We start from the raw sequence: 16,485 nt of genomic DNA on the forward strand, positions 1-16,485 counted from the left end.
TCTCACGAGCGTGGCCGACGAGTAATTAATTTAATAAATATAAAGACACTGTGCTCACTCTGCGTTTGTCCCTGGAGTTACTCTGCCGATTAAAATGCTTCTCTCTCGATCCTCCTCCATCTCGGAGCACCGTAGAGAGCACTTCCGGTTTCTCCTCCGGGTCTCAATCTGAAAGTGAGCAGAGATTTTTCTTGATTAGCAATAAATCAAGCCTGAATTAATTACTCGCGTGTTACGTGATCGCCCGGAAACGCGAACATAACGGAGCAAGCATTGATAAGGATCAAACTCACTTTAAAGGGCGAGACGCCACGTGCTGCGGTGCTGTGCGGTAGGCGGTCAGAGGGGGAATGGTAGGTAGGTGAGCACATGTGAGAACGGAGCAGGCGAGCCGCCGCGCCTGCGCCGCTCGCGCCTACGATACTCCGGCTCCCACCTGCCGTTGTTCGTATCACCTGTACCAAAGTTTTAAAGCGTTATAAAAGAAATTATACTCCGAATATGATACGGAACAGATATCCAAAATTAAGTTTAATGTATAACTACTATGACTGATATGAAAACGCCGCGGCATTCGATTCACAATAATGCAAAAGATAGATTATTAAAATTTATTTAAATAAAAACTTCGTCATTACCGTCTTTGTTAATCGCAAAAGAGAATATGATTATTAAAATAAACGAAGCTGTACAGATCTTTGAAATGCATACTAGAGTTGGACATGTGATAAATATGAATAAGATTAAAAGAATTATTTTATTTCGCATTGTTTAATAATTTAAAATACAATATTAATCGGTGATTATTGCCGTACCCCATTCACGGCATTTAAATTCTGTTATTGTTTTAAGATTTAGTGGTCGAATATCTAGTTTGACAAAACAATAAGAACTTTCCAAATTCTGTGGTAGTTTTCCCAATTGACCATACTTGTTAGTTCCACAGCCCCAAAAATAATTATCATCTAAAAGAAAAAAAAGAAGGTTACATTTATTTTCTAGAAACATAACATTTATTAAAATGATGATGTCTATAAAAAAAAATCTTACCCATTAAACATATAGTAAAGGAATTTCCACATTCGACTCTTTTAACATTAATTTCTATATTCTCTCCTGTGTCATTTTTAAAATCTACTAAAGCTGGAACGGCGTAAACTTTTCTCCCCTTGTTTTCAATTCCTAGTTCACCATTTGAATTCCATCCCCAAGTATACAGATCACCCTGTTGATTTAAATTAATTTCACTTATATATATAACGTAAGTAATTGTAATTAAATTAAATTTTTATGTACTGACCTGATCGGTGACTACGGCGCTATGCCAACCACCCGCTGATATTTGTACTACTTTCAAGCCTGCCAGAGCCTCAATAAGTCTTGGATTATCACAGTTTTCTAACTCGTTGTGTCCCAATTGACCACGTCTATTGCGTAAGTTGTAATAATTATTAAACGACTTAACATCGATATGAAAATAATTATTGTGTATATGTGACATAACTTACATGCCCATTCCCATCGAGTAAACGTCACCATTCTCGGCCAATAAAATAGTATGATCAAAGCCGCAGGCAAGATCAATAAATTTGACTCTCTTTGGCATCTCAACCAGAATCGGAGCATTAAATACACGTCCTTAAGAAATAAAAAACGTTAAGTAAAGGTACACATATTTAATATTGCACAATGTAAGTTAAATATTATATTAATACATACCTAAATTTGTTAAAACTATTGTACATTTTGTTTGTAATATTTTAATAATATATTCAGCCTGCGTTTTATCTTCATTAAAAATAAAAGGCGTTACTTTTTGCCAAGAGTCGTCATATATCTTATATTTCCAGATTTCATTGCATGTGGATAGAATAATTACACTATCCTGACCAGGACAAGCTATTTTACAGCTATAATACAAAATTGAACACTTTTATAAAGTTAAAACGGAATAAAAGGTAATTATATAAAAGAAAAAAAAAGTATTTTATGTCTATGCCTTCCTGAGTCTTCTGGAATCTGCATTAAACGTGGCTTATTTTCGTCATCTTTCTCACTGATTTTACCAGTGATATATAACTTTGTATCTTGCCACAAAAGGAAATAATTCCAACCAATCTCAATGTTTGTGATACCAGGAAATGGAATTTGAGTGAAATGTGATATCGATGTGACAATTCCATCTTCACTGGAAAATAGTGGACTGGCATTTAAACCAGTATAGTACACCAGCATGTCTCTACAAAAAAAGACAAACATTTAATAGTGTAATATAACATTATTATTTCATTATTATAAATATATTCTGCACATATTTTCAATTATTATTTTTTTAAATATTAAACAAATTACCTTATCCTCAAAATTAGACAATCGACAAAATTGTCTCAATTATCTGATACATCTAAATGATAAATTCAGGCATAATTGAAAAATCAATACATTTTTCATCATTATAAAAGCGAATAAAAAATATCAAACCATGCAAATGACAAAGCTGTAGTTTCATCCAACGGTATCAAACGTGCTATCAGCAAGAATTATCAGTCAGAAAATACAGAGGTCACTATTTTCCTTGGATACCAGAGAAACAACACATGTAGGCATAATGTAATGGAAATCGTTGAAGTCGTACAGTGAATTGTTATAACGCGTTTTTGTCCCAGTATCTGAAATATATATCATTAAGAAGATGGTAAAATAATTGTCACATGAATTAAATCGCAAATGCACAGTATTATGCACTATATTTTTTTTTTCCTTTCCCACCGTTTTTAACACACTGTTCAATGCATGAAATAATCAAAACATAACCTACAAAAAACCGTACCGTAGTATGCAGAATTTATATGGAAAGATAAGAATTGTGAATGCACTCTCAAATGAAATTAATAACTTTTATTATATCTCGTTGTACAAATATTCACTTGCACTATATAGGTGCACTCTATTTGTGTTCTTTCGCATATCTAAACCTATATTACAATACTGAGTATTCCCTCGTCAACGTAACTCATGTAGTAGTACGTCCAAGAATCAACTAGGAAAAGGGAATTATTATCTCAAAATTGCATGCACTGATTGTACAAAATTTTAAATATTATTTTAAATATTACAAAAATATTCAAAAGTCCTTTATTAAATGCCTTAAATTTAAAACATATTTTAAAATAAATTTTTTTTAGTCACTATTATTATTATTAAAAAATTATGTATTTGTTAAGAATTTAATTACAAGGCTACTTTAAATAATTTCTAAACAGCACTGTAATTAAGTGCTATTGCAAATAATAAATATATAATGTATCAGGGTCTACTTGCTATTTTGCGAAAATTGCGATCCAATCCGGATAAGGAGCTGCGGTTGTTGCTGTTGGGTTTAGATAATGCTGGCAAGACAACTATTTTAAAATCTTTAGCCAGCGAAGATATTACACAAGTGAGATTTTATTTTAATATTTCTAACAATGACGTAAATAAATTATGAAAATTAATACATTCGAGAAATCATGTTATTTATAACGAGGAAACTAATTTTTATTAAGGTGACTCCAACACAAGGTTTTAATATAAAAAGTGTCCAAAGCGAAGGTTTTAAATTGAACGTTTGGGATATTGGAGGAGCTCGTAAGATTCGACCTTATTGGCGAAACTATTTTGAAAACACAGATGTACTTGTGAGTTGCATTATACTCTAATTTTTAATGCATTAATGCAATAAAAAAAAATATATCTATAATATTATACATTTGTAATTGGTATTAATTATAAAATTGTTGTACATAATATTTTATAATTTTGTAGCTGACAGTCTTATTTAAACTATGACAAATGAATTATAATTAATCGAGTAGTATCTGCTCTGTGTTAATTTAAAAATAATCTAATGTATGTAGATATTTCAGGCATTTCTTTTGGATAAGAATTAATGTTATATGTTTCTTTAATAATAGATTTACGTCGTTGATAGTGCAGATATTAAAAGGCTGGAAGAAACGGGGCAGGAATTGTCAGAACTTTTATTGGAAGAAAAATTACGCGGTGTACCACTGTTAGTATACGCAAATAAACAAGATTTAGGACATGCCGTAACTGCAGCCGAAATAGCGGAAGGACTTGGCTTGCATAATATTAAGGATCGTGACTGGCAAATACAATCGTGCATCGCTACTGAGGGCAAAGGCGTGAAAGTAAGTAACAAATATTTTGTCGTTCTTAAATCGGTACATCTAAAACTAATACATTTTACATTTATTACATTGAATAATATGTTTGCAATTGAAAAAAAAAATTAATAAGTAAAACCTTAAATTAATAATAATAATACATAATTTTATAAGATATACATTTATTTAAATTAATATTTTAAATTTTTAAAGCTTAGCTTTCTCTATTTTTAGGAGGGTTTAGAGTGGGCATGTAAGAATATTAAAAGGAAATAATGAGCACACCATACAAATCGAGAGACACGGTGAACGTTTATGCCACATTAGGGCGCACGAAAGGATCAGATTTACACCATGCCCATTGTACATTTTACACATGATATTTTATTTTTCTTTTAGCTACTATTTACAAAAAGTTATTAAGAACGTTGTTGTGTTCGATATGAACGTACGTATGTCGTGCGTGGGTCGTAAAACCCGTCGTCATATCGAATATATCCAGTTGTTAGACTTCCGTCCATTTCGGACTCGAGAAGTTCTATTTTTCGCATAAATGGGAGTCTGTAATTATAGCGAGTTCATAAAATATATACTGCAAATTAACGTGCCTTCTTGCTGTTTTAACTGTAGATTCGAATTTTTACAGATTTATCTAATAAGAAGTAATAAAAAGGCGGAACAAGAGGGAAGACACTATATGTAATTCGTATAGATACAATTATTAATACAATCTTTATACTTATATGTTTAATATAGAGATTTGAGCACCACGTGTTATTGCACTCGCGAAAAAAAAAGTTCGCAGAGACGCGCTAAAGCATAACGTGCAGCATGCACAGCTGCATTTTCTTCTATCTAAATCGATGAATATATTTATTATATAACTGAAAAAAAAAATTGTAAATTTTAATAACGATATGTTTTCAAAGGCTTTTCATTAGAAAGGATTAAAACTTAGTGTCATTTTAATACTTTTACGATTATAATATTATTTTCATTCAGTACACGGATATTGAACCCGTTTTTGCAGCTTTGTACTAGAATGGTGTTACATTGATTATTAATTTTAAATACATTTTAAAATTCTCTTTTGAATATTTATAATATTGGTAGAACAACTTTTTTCGATACATTTAAAATCTGGATCCAAACTGTATTTTTTAAATATTATTATTAATATACTTTTTACGAGAATCTTGATTATCGGGGTTATTTATAATTACAATTAATATTAAGATCTGAAACAAATATAAATCAAAGCACATGGAACGTTCATAAGAACACTTTCTAGTTCTCACGGCATTTTCTAAGCGTTCCTTTTTTTTTTTTTCTTCTTGTTACACTTTTATTAATGTTTAATATTTAAAACAAATGTTTATATCGACGGAGGCCTCATATTATTTTTGTATATGCAAAGAAAATGTAGCAATACTATTTAATAATCTAGTGGCTTTTACGAAATTGATTTTGCCATGATTATCAACGCAATTTCATTTAACGTCTTTTTATTTTGTATAATAAATACGATAGAATTATGAAATACGTAAAAACACGGCTCTCGCGCGGCACATACTTTTAATTTTAAAAGCGACTTAGTAATTAATGTCTTTCACAAGTCGCTACTCAGCCAAACTCAGAGTTCGCTATGAATGTTTTCCGTAGTGACTCGGATCTCTTCTTCGTGGAAAGCGGTGCAATCTGCTGGATATTTGTTCTAAAAAGTAATACAAGGAATAAGATTTAAGTTAAATTCGTGACGATCGTCGAAGGGAATAGATATATCGATTACTAAATTTCTTCATAACTATTACCGTAAATAATTCTTCGTTAAATTTCAGTAAAATAAAACAAAAAATAATTGAATATAACTGTTTCTTACTTGCTAAGAACGTTGTGTTTTTTTTTCTTTGGTTAATAAATTTTATTTTACTCACAATGCACCCATCCTGCTCCATAATGGCTCCATAGAGAGGCCAAAAATTAATTCCTAATTTATTACTGACTGCCCAAGCCGCGGGGAAACTCGCTACCCTCAGCAGCACGCTGCGTACGCGGGCGAATACCTCGTTACCGTCGTCTTCTCGTTGCTGACTCTTTTCATTTATGGTACATAAAATTTGACTAGCACAATGCGGCACCTTCGTTGCCCATTTGTACGCTCGGTACGACTACAAATTAATAAATACGCACAATTTTTTAATCTTAAAAAAGATATTCTAAGAACAAGACTGTAAGCAAGTTTACCGCGTATAGAAATTCTTATTTTGCAATTAAATATATATAAAAAAAAAAGAAATTACTTACCTTGAGAATAGGACCGATGAAATCATTGTTGATAATATCGCTTAATCTGTTGCTTAGCTCTCGTGCATTTATTCGGGACATGATAAATCCTTTGTCGGAGGCCAAGCTTACTAGTTCCTGGAAATACGATATCGCCGGCCTTACGTACTGTGAACTGTCGATCTTCATGTTAAGGTATCTCTTTGCCATTCCATTTGCCAATCTAGGTAAGAAATTTTACGGTAGCTGTTAGTACGTTTAGAGAAAAAAAAAAAAAAGAAAGAAGGAATTATAAAATTATTATATTAACCTGGAGATACTCTCCGCTGGTTTAGAAGCGTCGAACATCATTGCTTTTGGGAATCCCTGAGACTTTAGAAAACTGTTACCAACAAATTGGGCGGTCGTAAGATATCGTTGCTGATTCATCGGATCAGAAATGTGCGAGATCCACTCTGCGACAAAATTCGTAAGCGACCTGATCCATCTTCGACGTATAGCAGGGTGTTCAAAGCTGTCCAGGATCTTTTCCCACATAATATTGCCCTTCTCGTCCATCATTTGAGCAATTATTGTTGATAAGCCACTGTTCTTCCATAACGTTTGTCCAAGTTCCGAATTACTAAAGTACAACAAAGAATTTTTAATGATATAAAAAAGCAGAATAATATGAATTTATCGATGCTACATTTTTTTTATATTTTAATTTTATTAAAGATACATTAATTTAATTGGATAATACTTTAAACAAAAAAAATATATAGTTGTAAAAAAAAAAAAAAATATACCGCGTTTATATCGCGTGGTTAACGCATTACCTGAAATGTTCCCACATGACGTGAATGTTCTCCAATATCGGTGGTAAGAACCAGGAATGCCCCGAGTGATCTTTATTCCCGGCATCGTTGTCGTTCATTCCGTGACCTAAGGCATCCAGAAGCATTGGCACGAGACCCATTGCCATGTCGCTGTTCGCATTTTGTTGTAAGAACATGCTTCCCATGTTGACTATGCTCGACCAGTCTATTCCGGGTTCTTCATTATTCTCCACGTCTCTCGCCGATCTCTTTCCAGTATTCAAGGCGCTCAGAATTGAACCCACCATTGATATGTCTAAGCCTGGAGAGTTTTGCCCACCTGACATTAAGCTACTGAGCCCCGAGATGATCTGGCCGACGCCGTCCGTTGTAGATCTTTTATCGAACATCATGTCGCGAACCTGTTAATTTCTCATATTTAATATCCGAATCTTCCGACGGTCGTGTTGTATGTATTACAATAAATTAAAAAGTAAAATATTAGCAATTTAGTTTAAATATTAAATATTTTTTGAGAATTTTTATTATTATATAATGGAGAAAAATTTCGAGGAAATAATAAAATATAAAATAAATCAAAATTAAATTAGACGATTCTTTGAGTACATTATATTAATTTGTTTGTCGTACTTGCTTGCCGGTATCTGAATGAGCAAAAGTCTGAGCCATGTCCTCGAGTGACTTCTGGGAAAAGAGGTTTTTAGCCTCCTCGATGAAAACGCTGGACGCCTCGTCCTCATTATTCTTCTCAGAGTTCGTCAGCCCGATTAGTACTAACAGAAGAGATGTCCTCGACCACCACATCCTTTAGTTTCTATAACGCAACATTTGGTTAGCGTAACTAGTCGATGATATTTCTGCTGAGTAATCAGCGGGGACGCGATGCTGTAATTTCATTCTTCTGCATTTTAATAAGGTACAGTTACAATTAAAGACCCATTTGCTTTCTGATTAAAAAAAAAAAGAAGCAAGAAAAAAAAGGATCTCCAAAATGAGTCGTTGACCTCAATGGCAAATCCGGAATCTGGTTGAGTTATTTTAAGAAGAAGAAAAAGCCTCCCGCGAGGTCGTTATCGCGAAGATTTTAAACGCGGGCGACATACCGGAAACGTTTCGGCTCGTGGCCATTCGAATACCGTTGTTTCTTTATGTGTCTTACCAGTGTTAGTATATTACACTTATGCGCATATTTTAGCAAGACACACGAAAGCGTTGATGACGAAATCATCGCGTGAAGGAAAATAAGTAAAGTTAAAAAAAAAAGAAAAAAAAATTAAGTACTTAAAATAAAGTAAATCAGTAAAATTAAAAGAATCAAGTAAATTAGTAATTGTTACAATGTAATGTTACGCATTTTGTCCTTACGTATAATGTGTAATAAATGCATTATATTTATTAATATTTATATGTAAGTAAAGAAATGTAAAGCGAAATGTAAAAGAAAGTTATTTAATTAAACACGCGGGAAAGCTTGACTATTATGTAGTTCGCTGATATAAATTAAAAATTTATTTTCGTAACAAACGCATTATCGCAGTTTATCATTATCGAGTATCCTTGAAAAAGCGGACTTGTAGCAACTGTCACAAACAAAGACAATGACGAGAAATAATTGGCGCAACGCTAGTGTATACTAACGCGCAATTTGAGTACCGTAAACCGCATGAAATTGACATTCTCCAGCTGGAATAACGATTCGGCCTAACGGTATGGACTGTTAGTCATCGTTACCCCAACGCGTCGAAGTCGTGAATGGCAGGCCGAAAGAATAAGATGCCGATTCGACTGTCACATCTCTTGATTAACATATCTCATTGTCAGTACTGCGAGGCAGTATTGTAAAAAGCAGAACCAAGAATTTTATCACAGAGTATTGTAACATAAATTGCTCATTTTCGATTCATGAAACGTTAATATGTTTTACAAAGTTAAGAGAAATTAAGCAGACAAATAAAATACAAAACAAGTAATAAAATAAAATAATAAATTAAGTAGTAAAGTATATTGAATTATCTATTCTCTGACATTGTGCGAAAGAAATTTGCATTAAAAAATGTCTATTTCTTTGCAAGAAAAAAAAGACAGAGGCAAAGGCAGGATTTTTCTTTCATTTAATCCCATTGTCCAATTTTGTATTTTCATAATTATCTTTAAAAGAACTACGTATAAAATTAAATAAAAAGAAAAAAAAAAAAAAACACGGAAATCACATCGTTCTTAGATTATCGAGAGCGAAAGCGCGTGCGGGATTTTTGCAATGTCGTTGCACGCGTAGCACGTGAGTCACGGGAAAGGAGTAATGACCGTCTTATTCATGAAATTAAACTCATACGGCTGCACATTTTTATTTCTACTGCAAGTGGATTATCAATAAGCGGATGTCAGCGATTTAACGGCATGATATTGTTGCTTTCGAGGCAGCCTGCTTTTGAAATTATGACAGCATATTTATGACGACTATCGCCAAAAGATGTTCCGCGTAAATTATTGCAATAACGAACGTTTTTATGCGCCGGTATTATTTTTTTTTTTTTTCACGAATAATAGTTTGAAACGTACGGTACTTAATTTTATCATTAGGAAACTATCATTTTTATAATTAATACAACCTTAAAAAAAATAAAAGAATGAAGTATAATTGAGGCAGCTCCTAACATTTCTTCGTCATGTTATTTTAATTATAAGTATTTATCAATTATAGAAAATTATTGCCGAATCGAGAATAAGTACCGGTAAAATATTGCTATATATAAATTAATTATACAATAATGTAATTACTGCAGCGTTATTTCACCGCTGTTATTTGAGTTTATAATTGAGTTAATTTTCGACGAATGAATTCATATGGATATTTAAGAGTGTAAATGTAAAACAACCAGCTTATCGTTTTACTGATAGAGAGAAACCTTGGGTGACTAAGACTAAAAGTATTATCGAAGAACTAGATGCATTTTATCATAAATAATAGCGATAAGTGACTGAGAAATATTAAAAAGAAATAATTTTTTTTATCATATGTACTTTATGTTGTCATATATGTATATTATTAATTATTCCCATCTTACAACTTTTATCAGAAGTACAATGTTTCCGAATATCGTTTGTATTCTTTTCGAGCAGACAATAAAATAAGCTTTTATTATTATTAAATTCGTAATGCCAAATATTCAACTTAGATCATTTTTAATAATTTCTATAAGTCGCTATCGCTTCTACTCAATATGTCACTGTTTCAACTAAAGTCTTTTAATAATATAATTAACCACGTGTTTTAAAATAAATAATTATAAATAATTAGCAAAGCAGTTAAGCGTAATTATATAAATGTATCTATTTAAAAACTGTTTTGTCTCTATCTATTAATATATAGCAATGCATAAATAATATATATAAATAAATTAAAAAAAAAAAAAAAAAAAGAAATAAAGAAGTTATAGATACAGATATGTTTGCGTGTGTAAATACGTTTACATTTCAATATTACAGATTACCCTTCCATTGTGCGTTAGTTCGAGTTCAAGCACGTGAGACGTCCTTTCTCTTACGTACGGCAATACCGAAGCAGCGGAACAGTTACTTAACATCTCGGATATAGCCAGTCAGCTCGTAAACTTCAATGTGATTAGCAAGACAAACGAAATCCCCCATAGATTACAATTACACGCGTGGCTGTGCGCTCGCGCACACGGTGGAATTGCCGGTTGAAAAATTCGCGTGGCCGCGCCAGCAGCAACGGTAGTCGCAGTCAAGTAGAGCGTGCTCGATGGTGTTTTCAATGTGGAAAGGCGATCATTGGCGCTCGAATTGCCGTTACGTTATTTACGACGGGAAAATATTTTGCGTGCGTCTCGCGAGAGGCTACGTTCACGCGGAGGGGTTGATCAGCGCAACGTTTAAAATTAATTCCTTACGACGACGAAGTCGCTCCTTAATATCCCGGTGAGAACACGACGAGCGCGGAATGAAACCACAGCCGTTATGGAAATTTCAGATTTTCCGTTCCTTTTTTTTTTTCTTTTTTCTTTACGTACAAAGTGAGCGTTGATAAAAAAAAAAAAATTCCTTAACGAAGTACCGTACGTTCGAGCGCGACGCGGACTGTAAGCGAATACTTTGTTTCAAACGTGCGAGACGCGAAAATTCAATTAAGCACTTTGAATTCCCACATTCGGGCGATCTACTTTTCGGAACTTTCACGTAAAATCAACGAACTCGCGGTGACACGTAAGCGCGTAAATATTTTAGGAATTAAAAGCGCTTCGGACGAGTTCCGGGTGGACGATTGCTCGCGGACGGGATAAAGGACGCCCGCGATCGTGATAGCGACGATCTCGGGCGTGTGGTAATTTTCGTTTCCTTCGTACCTTTCGTGCCAATGAAAAATCTACGGGCTGCTCGTGTCGGAGTGCGAATGAACTATGCGCGTGTACGGTTCCTGAGGAGCACCGTGCACCTGACACTACGAAGGTTGTGGTGTGACTGGCGTCAGACGTAGCCCGTCGAACGGTACTTACCTACCTGAGCAAGTCCCCTGACTTTAGAGCGTAGAAGCCGGCAATACAATGCACCGCCAGCACGCTTTCGACTCGATGCAGATCCCTGCACCACAACCGGAATATTACGAGCACTTGCGTGAATTTCTCACGTCTTCGCTCTAAAAGCTGCGAAGCCTCCTCGATTATTAATTTTTTTGTTTGGCCGATAGCACATTTCACGTTTAAATTTTCTTCACTCTGCGACGTTAACAGTCATGTTTCATTAGCTGTTTCATTAGCAATTAAGCGGATTATATTTTTGTGTAATCTTGTCTCCTTTTGATAATTAAGCATATGGTTTTATTCAACACGAATTTTGATTTAAATAAATTTTACGACAATATTTTGAATAAATTAAAGTAGATAGATTTAATGATATATTTTTTAATGTCAGGGAATTACTGTAAGTTAAAAAAAAAAAAATGGAAATACGTACTAACGTTTTTATAAATAAATATTATTTTTGTAAGGCAGCTATTTTTTTTTATATTAAATATGGTTGCACATTATACCTATTATTCGCAGTTTCAGTAATTATAACTGTTTATAAGACGATTCTTGCATGACAGCTGATAATATCATACAGTCTACTAACGTTGAATAACTGAATTAAAAAAAAAAACGTTAGATTACTTTAAATAAACATCTAATGTTCCTATCTGATTCAGACATTACGGCAACGTCGTTGAACGATCTAAACGACGTTATTCCGCCAATAATGCCTATCGCAATGAATGAACGTTTGGAAATGCGGCAGTGAAAATTACCGTTATCGAGATCGGGTTACCTCTGCCAGTTTATCCAGGCCACGGTATGTAAATTACAGCTGCACAAATGCACTTCCTTTCTGGAATTTCCCAATGAAATATCTTACAATCTATAAAATGATGGAGTTTGAATTTTATCCTATTTGGAATCGGATTAGAAATAGAACGCTCACCACTGAGAAAAAAAGAAGGAAAAAAAAAAGAGGAAAAAAAAAGGGGGGGAAAAAAAAAATTCCGTCGTCTCTCTTCAGTGGAGTCGCTGTAACAGATTTGAGTAACTATTGCTTCGAGAAGCAACTCCTTCGTGGTAAAACCGGCTTCGATACAGATACACACAAAAACCTCTTTCGGCGGACAGTCGATGACCCCGCAAGGAATTAGGGAACGCACGGCCGACGAAGGTATACACGGCCTCTTCAGCTCGAGGTACCAAGGTCATCTCTGTGCACTGCGCCCGGTGAAGAAATCCATGATGATAGAGAGTGGGCACGTTCAACCGGTTACGAGCTATGACTTGATGCCAATTTTTGAATAGTTAACGATTATAGCTCGTTGGTATTCCATCCTGTTTGCCCCACTCGAGGATCAGTCTCTTCGTTTACGTTAGAACAACGAATTCTTAATATTTTTTTATAAATCTGAGATTTTTTTTCTTTTAAACAGCCAGTGACAATTAATCTTTCTCTCTGCAAAAAAAAAGTACAATATAAAAAAAAAAAAAAGAAAAGAAAAGAAAACGCTTGTGGCCTCGCGTATTAATGTAATGCATTTATATATGTAACGTATCGTACGTACGTGAAACTAGAGAGAATTTAATATTAAAGTATACCCAAGCTACTCGAGCGGTGTACATTTTAAATTAAAGAAAATTGATATAAATTGTATACCACGGCAAATATATCACAATTTCTCAACATCTTTATTTTATTTTAAAATACGGCATATGATTTAGATTTATTGTTCATAAATAAAACATCAGGCAAAAAATTCTAGTTCCTTCGAGCGACGTTGACACAAAGATGTATTCTGCGTGAATTTTTAATGAGAGACAAAAGATTTTAAGATTTAAATAGTTTTGTAAAGAAAAAAAAAAAAGACTCGAGGTAGATATAATATCTGTACGTCGCTACGTCTCAAGGCAGCCGTTTGTAGATTATATACGATATATTCATAACGTGCGATTTTTTTTTCTTTTTTCAAGAAAAACGTCTCTTTGCTACATTCCACGGTGTTTTGTGAAAAATCAGCACGGCTGCCGACAGTCGCACGCGAATAAAAGATGCAGTACAGCGACATGCTCGAAAAAAGTTACTGATACTTTCGCGGGTCTCATTTTAATCTGACGATTCTTACGGCAGAAACATCTTGAATTCAGAATGATCTTCCATAAAGACATTACCGTGACATTGTCAGTGCACAGATTTGCTCTCAGTTGCGTCGGCATCTGGCCTGTGAGGGAAAGAAATATCTTCATGGATCTCAGATGGATCATTGCTGTATTTTTAGAAGCAAGTACCACTAAATGTATCATCAACAAATAACGTTTAATTATGCAACGTTACTTTTACGATATTAATAATTAAATTTTACCTTTTTTAAAGACCGATTAAAAATAATTTATTGCTACACCACGCACGATAATCTCTTATTTTCTAGCTAATTCCAATGTGCATTTATTTTACCGAAGTTTACTTACACTGTCACGGAGCAAAGAGATCTTTTGACTCATTGACACCCGGTGCCGCCGCTGCGCTGGCTCTTACGAGATTAATCACGCCTCGTATTCATCGGGAAGAGTTGCTCGAGATAGTCACTTCCATGATGGACGACTGGGCTATGTCTAAAAAAAATGAAAAAGTTCGTTGGGTCATAAAGAAATATGCGACAATGTCGACGCGCGTGACGGTGCTCACCTTTATTCTGGTGGGTATCATAGTGGCTGGTTACGCCGCAATGGCGATATCGTCAGTAATTCCAAAAATAAGTCATCTCAGCAACGAAACAGATTACATGAATGTGACCCACGAGGACGGAAGTCAGTCTTGCGTGTTTCGGAGCGCGTCATCGCGTCAAGCATTTATGTTCCTTCAAGCGATGCAAATGTTCACCACTGGTATATTAACCTTCGGTACTACCAGCCTCTTCTTCGGACTGGCCATGTATTTGTGCGCTGAATTTGACACGTTGAGTATTAAACTGTCTGAATTTCAAGTCAGCGAGGCACGTCGGGCGATAGCCGAAGCGGTCCAAAGGCACTGTCATCTTATCAGAATGGCCGAGTGCATGGAGGAGTCATTTAACGCTAGCGTTTTGGTGTACTTGTTCATTACCAGCACTCTCATGTGTATAGATGGTAATACGCCTACAAATAAAAAATTGTTAGATATAAAGATTCTACTAAACTAAACTGCGGAAAACGAGATTAATTTGTAGTTAAAGTCATAAGAAAGTACTGAATTTAAGCATAACTATTTTTTTCTTTTTTTATTTTAACAGAATAATAATAAATATAGATTAAGAAATTGGTTAAAATTAATTAACGTGTTTATCATATTATTTATGCATTACGGGATATCACAATTTATTATGTACGATAAAAATATAAAATATAAACGGACTATTTCAAGTTTAATTAAATATTTTAATATGCATTGACATTTTGACGTGGCTAGGATTTACTTACTTTTAATATATTTACAGTTTACTCCAATTATTAATGTATTCGCGCTTTTAACGTTGTAATAACATTTTCTAGGGTACATGTTAATCGTATCGTTACCTCTCGGCAATCTACCTATGATTATACATAGCACTAGTGTCTTGCTTCTTATGTTAATTCAACTGTCGTTCTACACGGTTGCTGGCGATTACCTGGAGATGAGAAGTATCGCATTGGCTTACGCTACTTACGACTGCGATTGGTACAAGCTGCCAGCTGATACAGCCAAGGATTTTCAGATTATTCTCATGCGAGCCAGTATTCCTCTCCAGCTGACGGCCGGAAAATTCGTTGTCATAAACATGATCACTTTTAAAGATATTTTAAAATCCACAGCGTCATATCTTTCAGTTTTACGTATTATGTTAGGGGAATAAAAATTGTATAAACGTATAAAATAATGTACATTAATCGGTTGCTAAATTTGTGGAATATCGTCAATTACACTTCCTCGCGCTAGTTGAATCTTTATAAAACATGTAGATTAATTTTAAATAATTAAAAATAATGCTCTTAGTCGTATTTTAATCCTAAAACTGTTCAAAGAATGTTACAACAATTTTATATTAAAAGAAAAATTTCTTTTTGTCAACGATACGGAATAGCTTGAATCCCTCGTCCCTTTTATTCCTTTTAAGTTACTTCGACAGCACGGAACGACAGACTAACGTTTTATAGTATACAAAATCGTATGTCGCGTTCTTGTGTATTATTTATATATTTCGATTTTAGTTTCTAAGCTGCAGCTGTAAGGAACTGAGGCGCACTATTAATTTTGTTTTCTACTTTTATATTTCCTTCCCATATTTTTTTTTGCCGCGATGAAAAAGATACATGATTGTACCGTATTGCATACCGTAAATATATATTCGCGAAAAGGAATTCTCGATAAAGGCTGCAATCGGTAAAAGTTCCAAAGTTTGCGAAACAGCTTTCAACTACAAAGCGACGTATAGAAATATGTGATTTCGTTGTGTCCATTTCGTTTCCGTGTGGCATTACGCTCTAAATAAAAGATCAAAGAGAGACGCATCACCCTCGACGGCGTGGGTGGTGAGATGGCTTTCTTTACCCCGCGTCTTCATAGTGAGTTTGGAGCTTAGTCGATACACAGTGAAAAAGAAATCAAATAAGTGAATTGTTGCGTGATTATATCAAAGGAAACAAATGCGGAAATTTTTATACGACGGACATAAT

At 34.2% G+C, this 16,485-nt stretch overlaps 4 protein-coding genes and 1 long non-coding RNA gene across 5 annotated transcripts; 2 read left to right on the forward strand and 3 right to left on the reverse strand.

Annotated features, from left to right (window-relative positions):
* Positions 1 to 379: 379 nt before the first annotated feature.
* On the reverse strand, positions 380 to 3,225 carry LOC139113521 (RCC1 domain-containing protein 1). Its single transcript, XM_070674744.1, has 8 exons — positions 2,831 to 3,225; positions 2,482 to 2,669; positions 2,000 to 2,239; positions 1,720 to 1,910; positions 1,509 to 1,638; positions 1,301 to 1,427; positions 1,051 to 1,225; positions 380 to 965 (listed from the first exon to the last, which is right to left on the reverse strand). The coding sequence occupies exons 3-8, from the start codon at positions 2,233 to 2,235 to the stop codon at positions 793 to 795; spliced, it is 1,032 nt and encodes a 343-aa protein (XP_070530845.1). The 5' UTR covers positions 2,236 to 2,239; positions 2,482 to 2,669; positions 2,831 to 3,225; the 3' UTR covers positions 380 to 792.
* On the forward strand, positions 2,588 to 5,868 carry LOC139113509 (ADP-ribosylation factor-like protein 3). The gene is made up of 5 exons (XM_070674732.1): positions 2,588 to 2,695; positions 3,311 to 3,439; positions 3,546 to 3,677; positions 3,954 to 4,190; positions 4,401 to 5,868. The coding sequence occupies exons 1-5, from the start codon at positions 2,693 to 2,695 to the stop codon at positions 4,440 to 4,442; spliced, it is 543 nt and encodes a 180-aa protein (XP_070530833.1). The 5' UTR covers positions 2,588 to 2,692; the 3' UTR covers positions 4,443 to 5,868.
* Positions 5,484 to 11,771, reverse strand: LOC139113503 (uncharacterized). Its single transcript, XM_070674724.1, has 7 exons — positions 11,632 to 11,771; positions 7,898 to 8,081; positions 7,268 to 7,668; positions 6,760 to 7,071; positions 6,471 to 6,672; positions 6,101 to 6,334; positions 5,484 to 5,880 (listed from the first exon to the last, which is right to left on the reverse strand). The coding sequence occupies exons 2-7, from the start codon at positions 8,069 to 8,071 to the stop codon at positions 5,800 to 5,802; spliced, it is 1,404 nt and encodes a 467-aa protein (XP_070530825.1). The 5' UTR covers positions 8,072 to 8,081; positions 11,632 to 11,771; the 3' UTR covers positions 5,484 to 5,799.
* Positions 11,772 to 13,465: 1,694 nt separating this feature from the next.
* Positions 13,466 to 15,378, reverse strand: LOC139113524 (uncharacterized). The gene is made up of 4 exons (XR_011547705.1): positions 15,253 to 15,378; positions 14,483 to 14,931; positions 14,266 to 14,409; positions 13,466 to 14,018 (listed from the first exon to the last, which is right to left on the reverse strand). It is a non-coding gene; the product is annotated as an uncharacterized lncRNA (long non-coding RNA).
* Positions 14,169 to 15,665, forward strand: LOC139113505 (odorant receptor 47b-like). Its single transcript, XM_070674726.1, has 2 exons — positions 14,169 to 14,922; positions 15,325 to 15,665. Exons 1-2 carry the CDS (start codon positions 14,235 to 14,237, stop codon positions 15,663 to 15,665), a joined length of 1,029 nt encoding a protein of 342 aa, XP_070530827.1. The 5' UTR covers positions 14,169 to 14,234.
* Positions 15,666 to 16,485: the final 820 nt, after the last annotated feature.

The sequence above is a fragment of the Cardiocondyla obscurior genome, linkage group LG02, assembly GCF_019399895.1.
Source record: "Cardiocondyla obscurior isolate alpha-2009 linkage group LG02, Cobs3.1, whole genome shotgun sequence".
In the NCBI taxonomy this organism is placed as follows: domain Eukaryota; kingdom Metazoa; phylum Arthropoda; class Insecta; order Hymenoptera; family Formicidae; genus Cardiocondyla; species Cardiocondyla obscurior.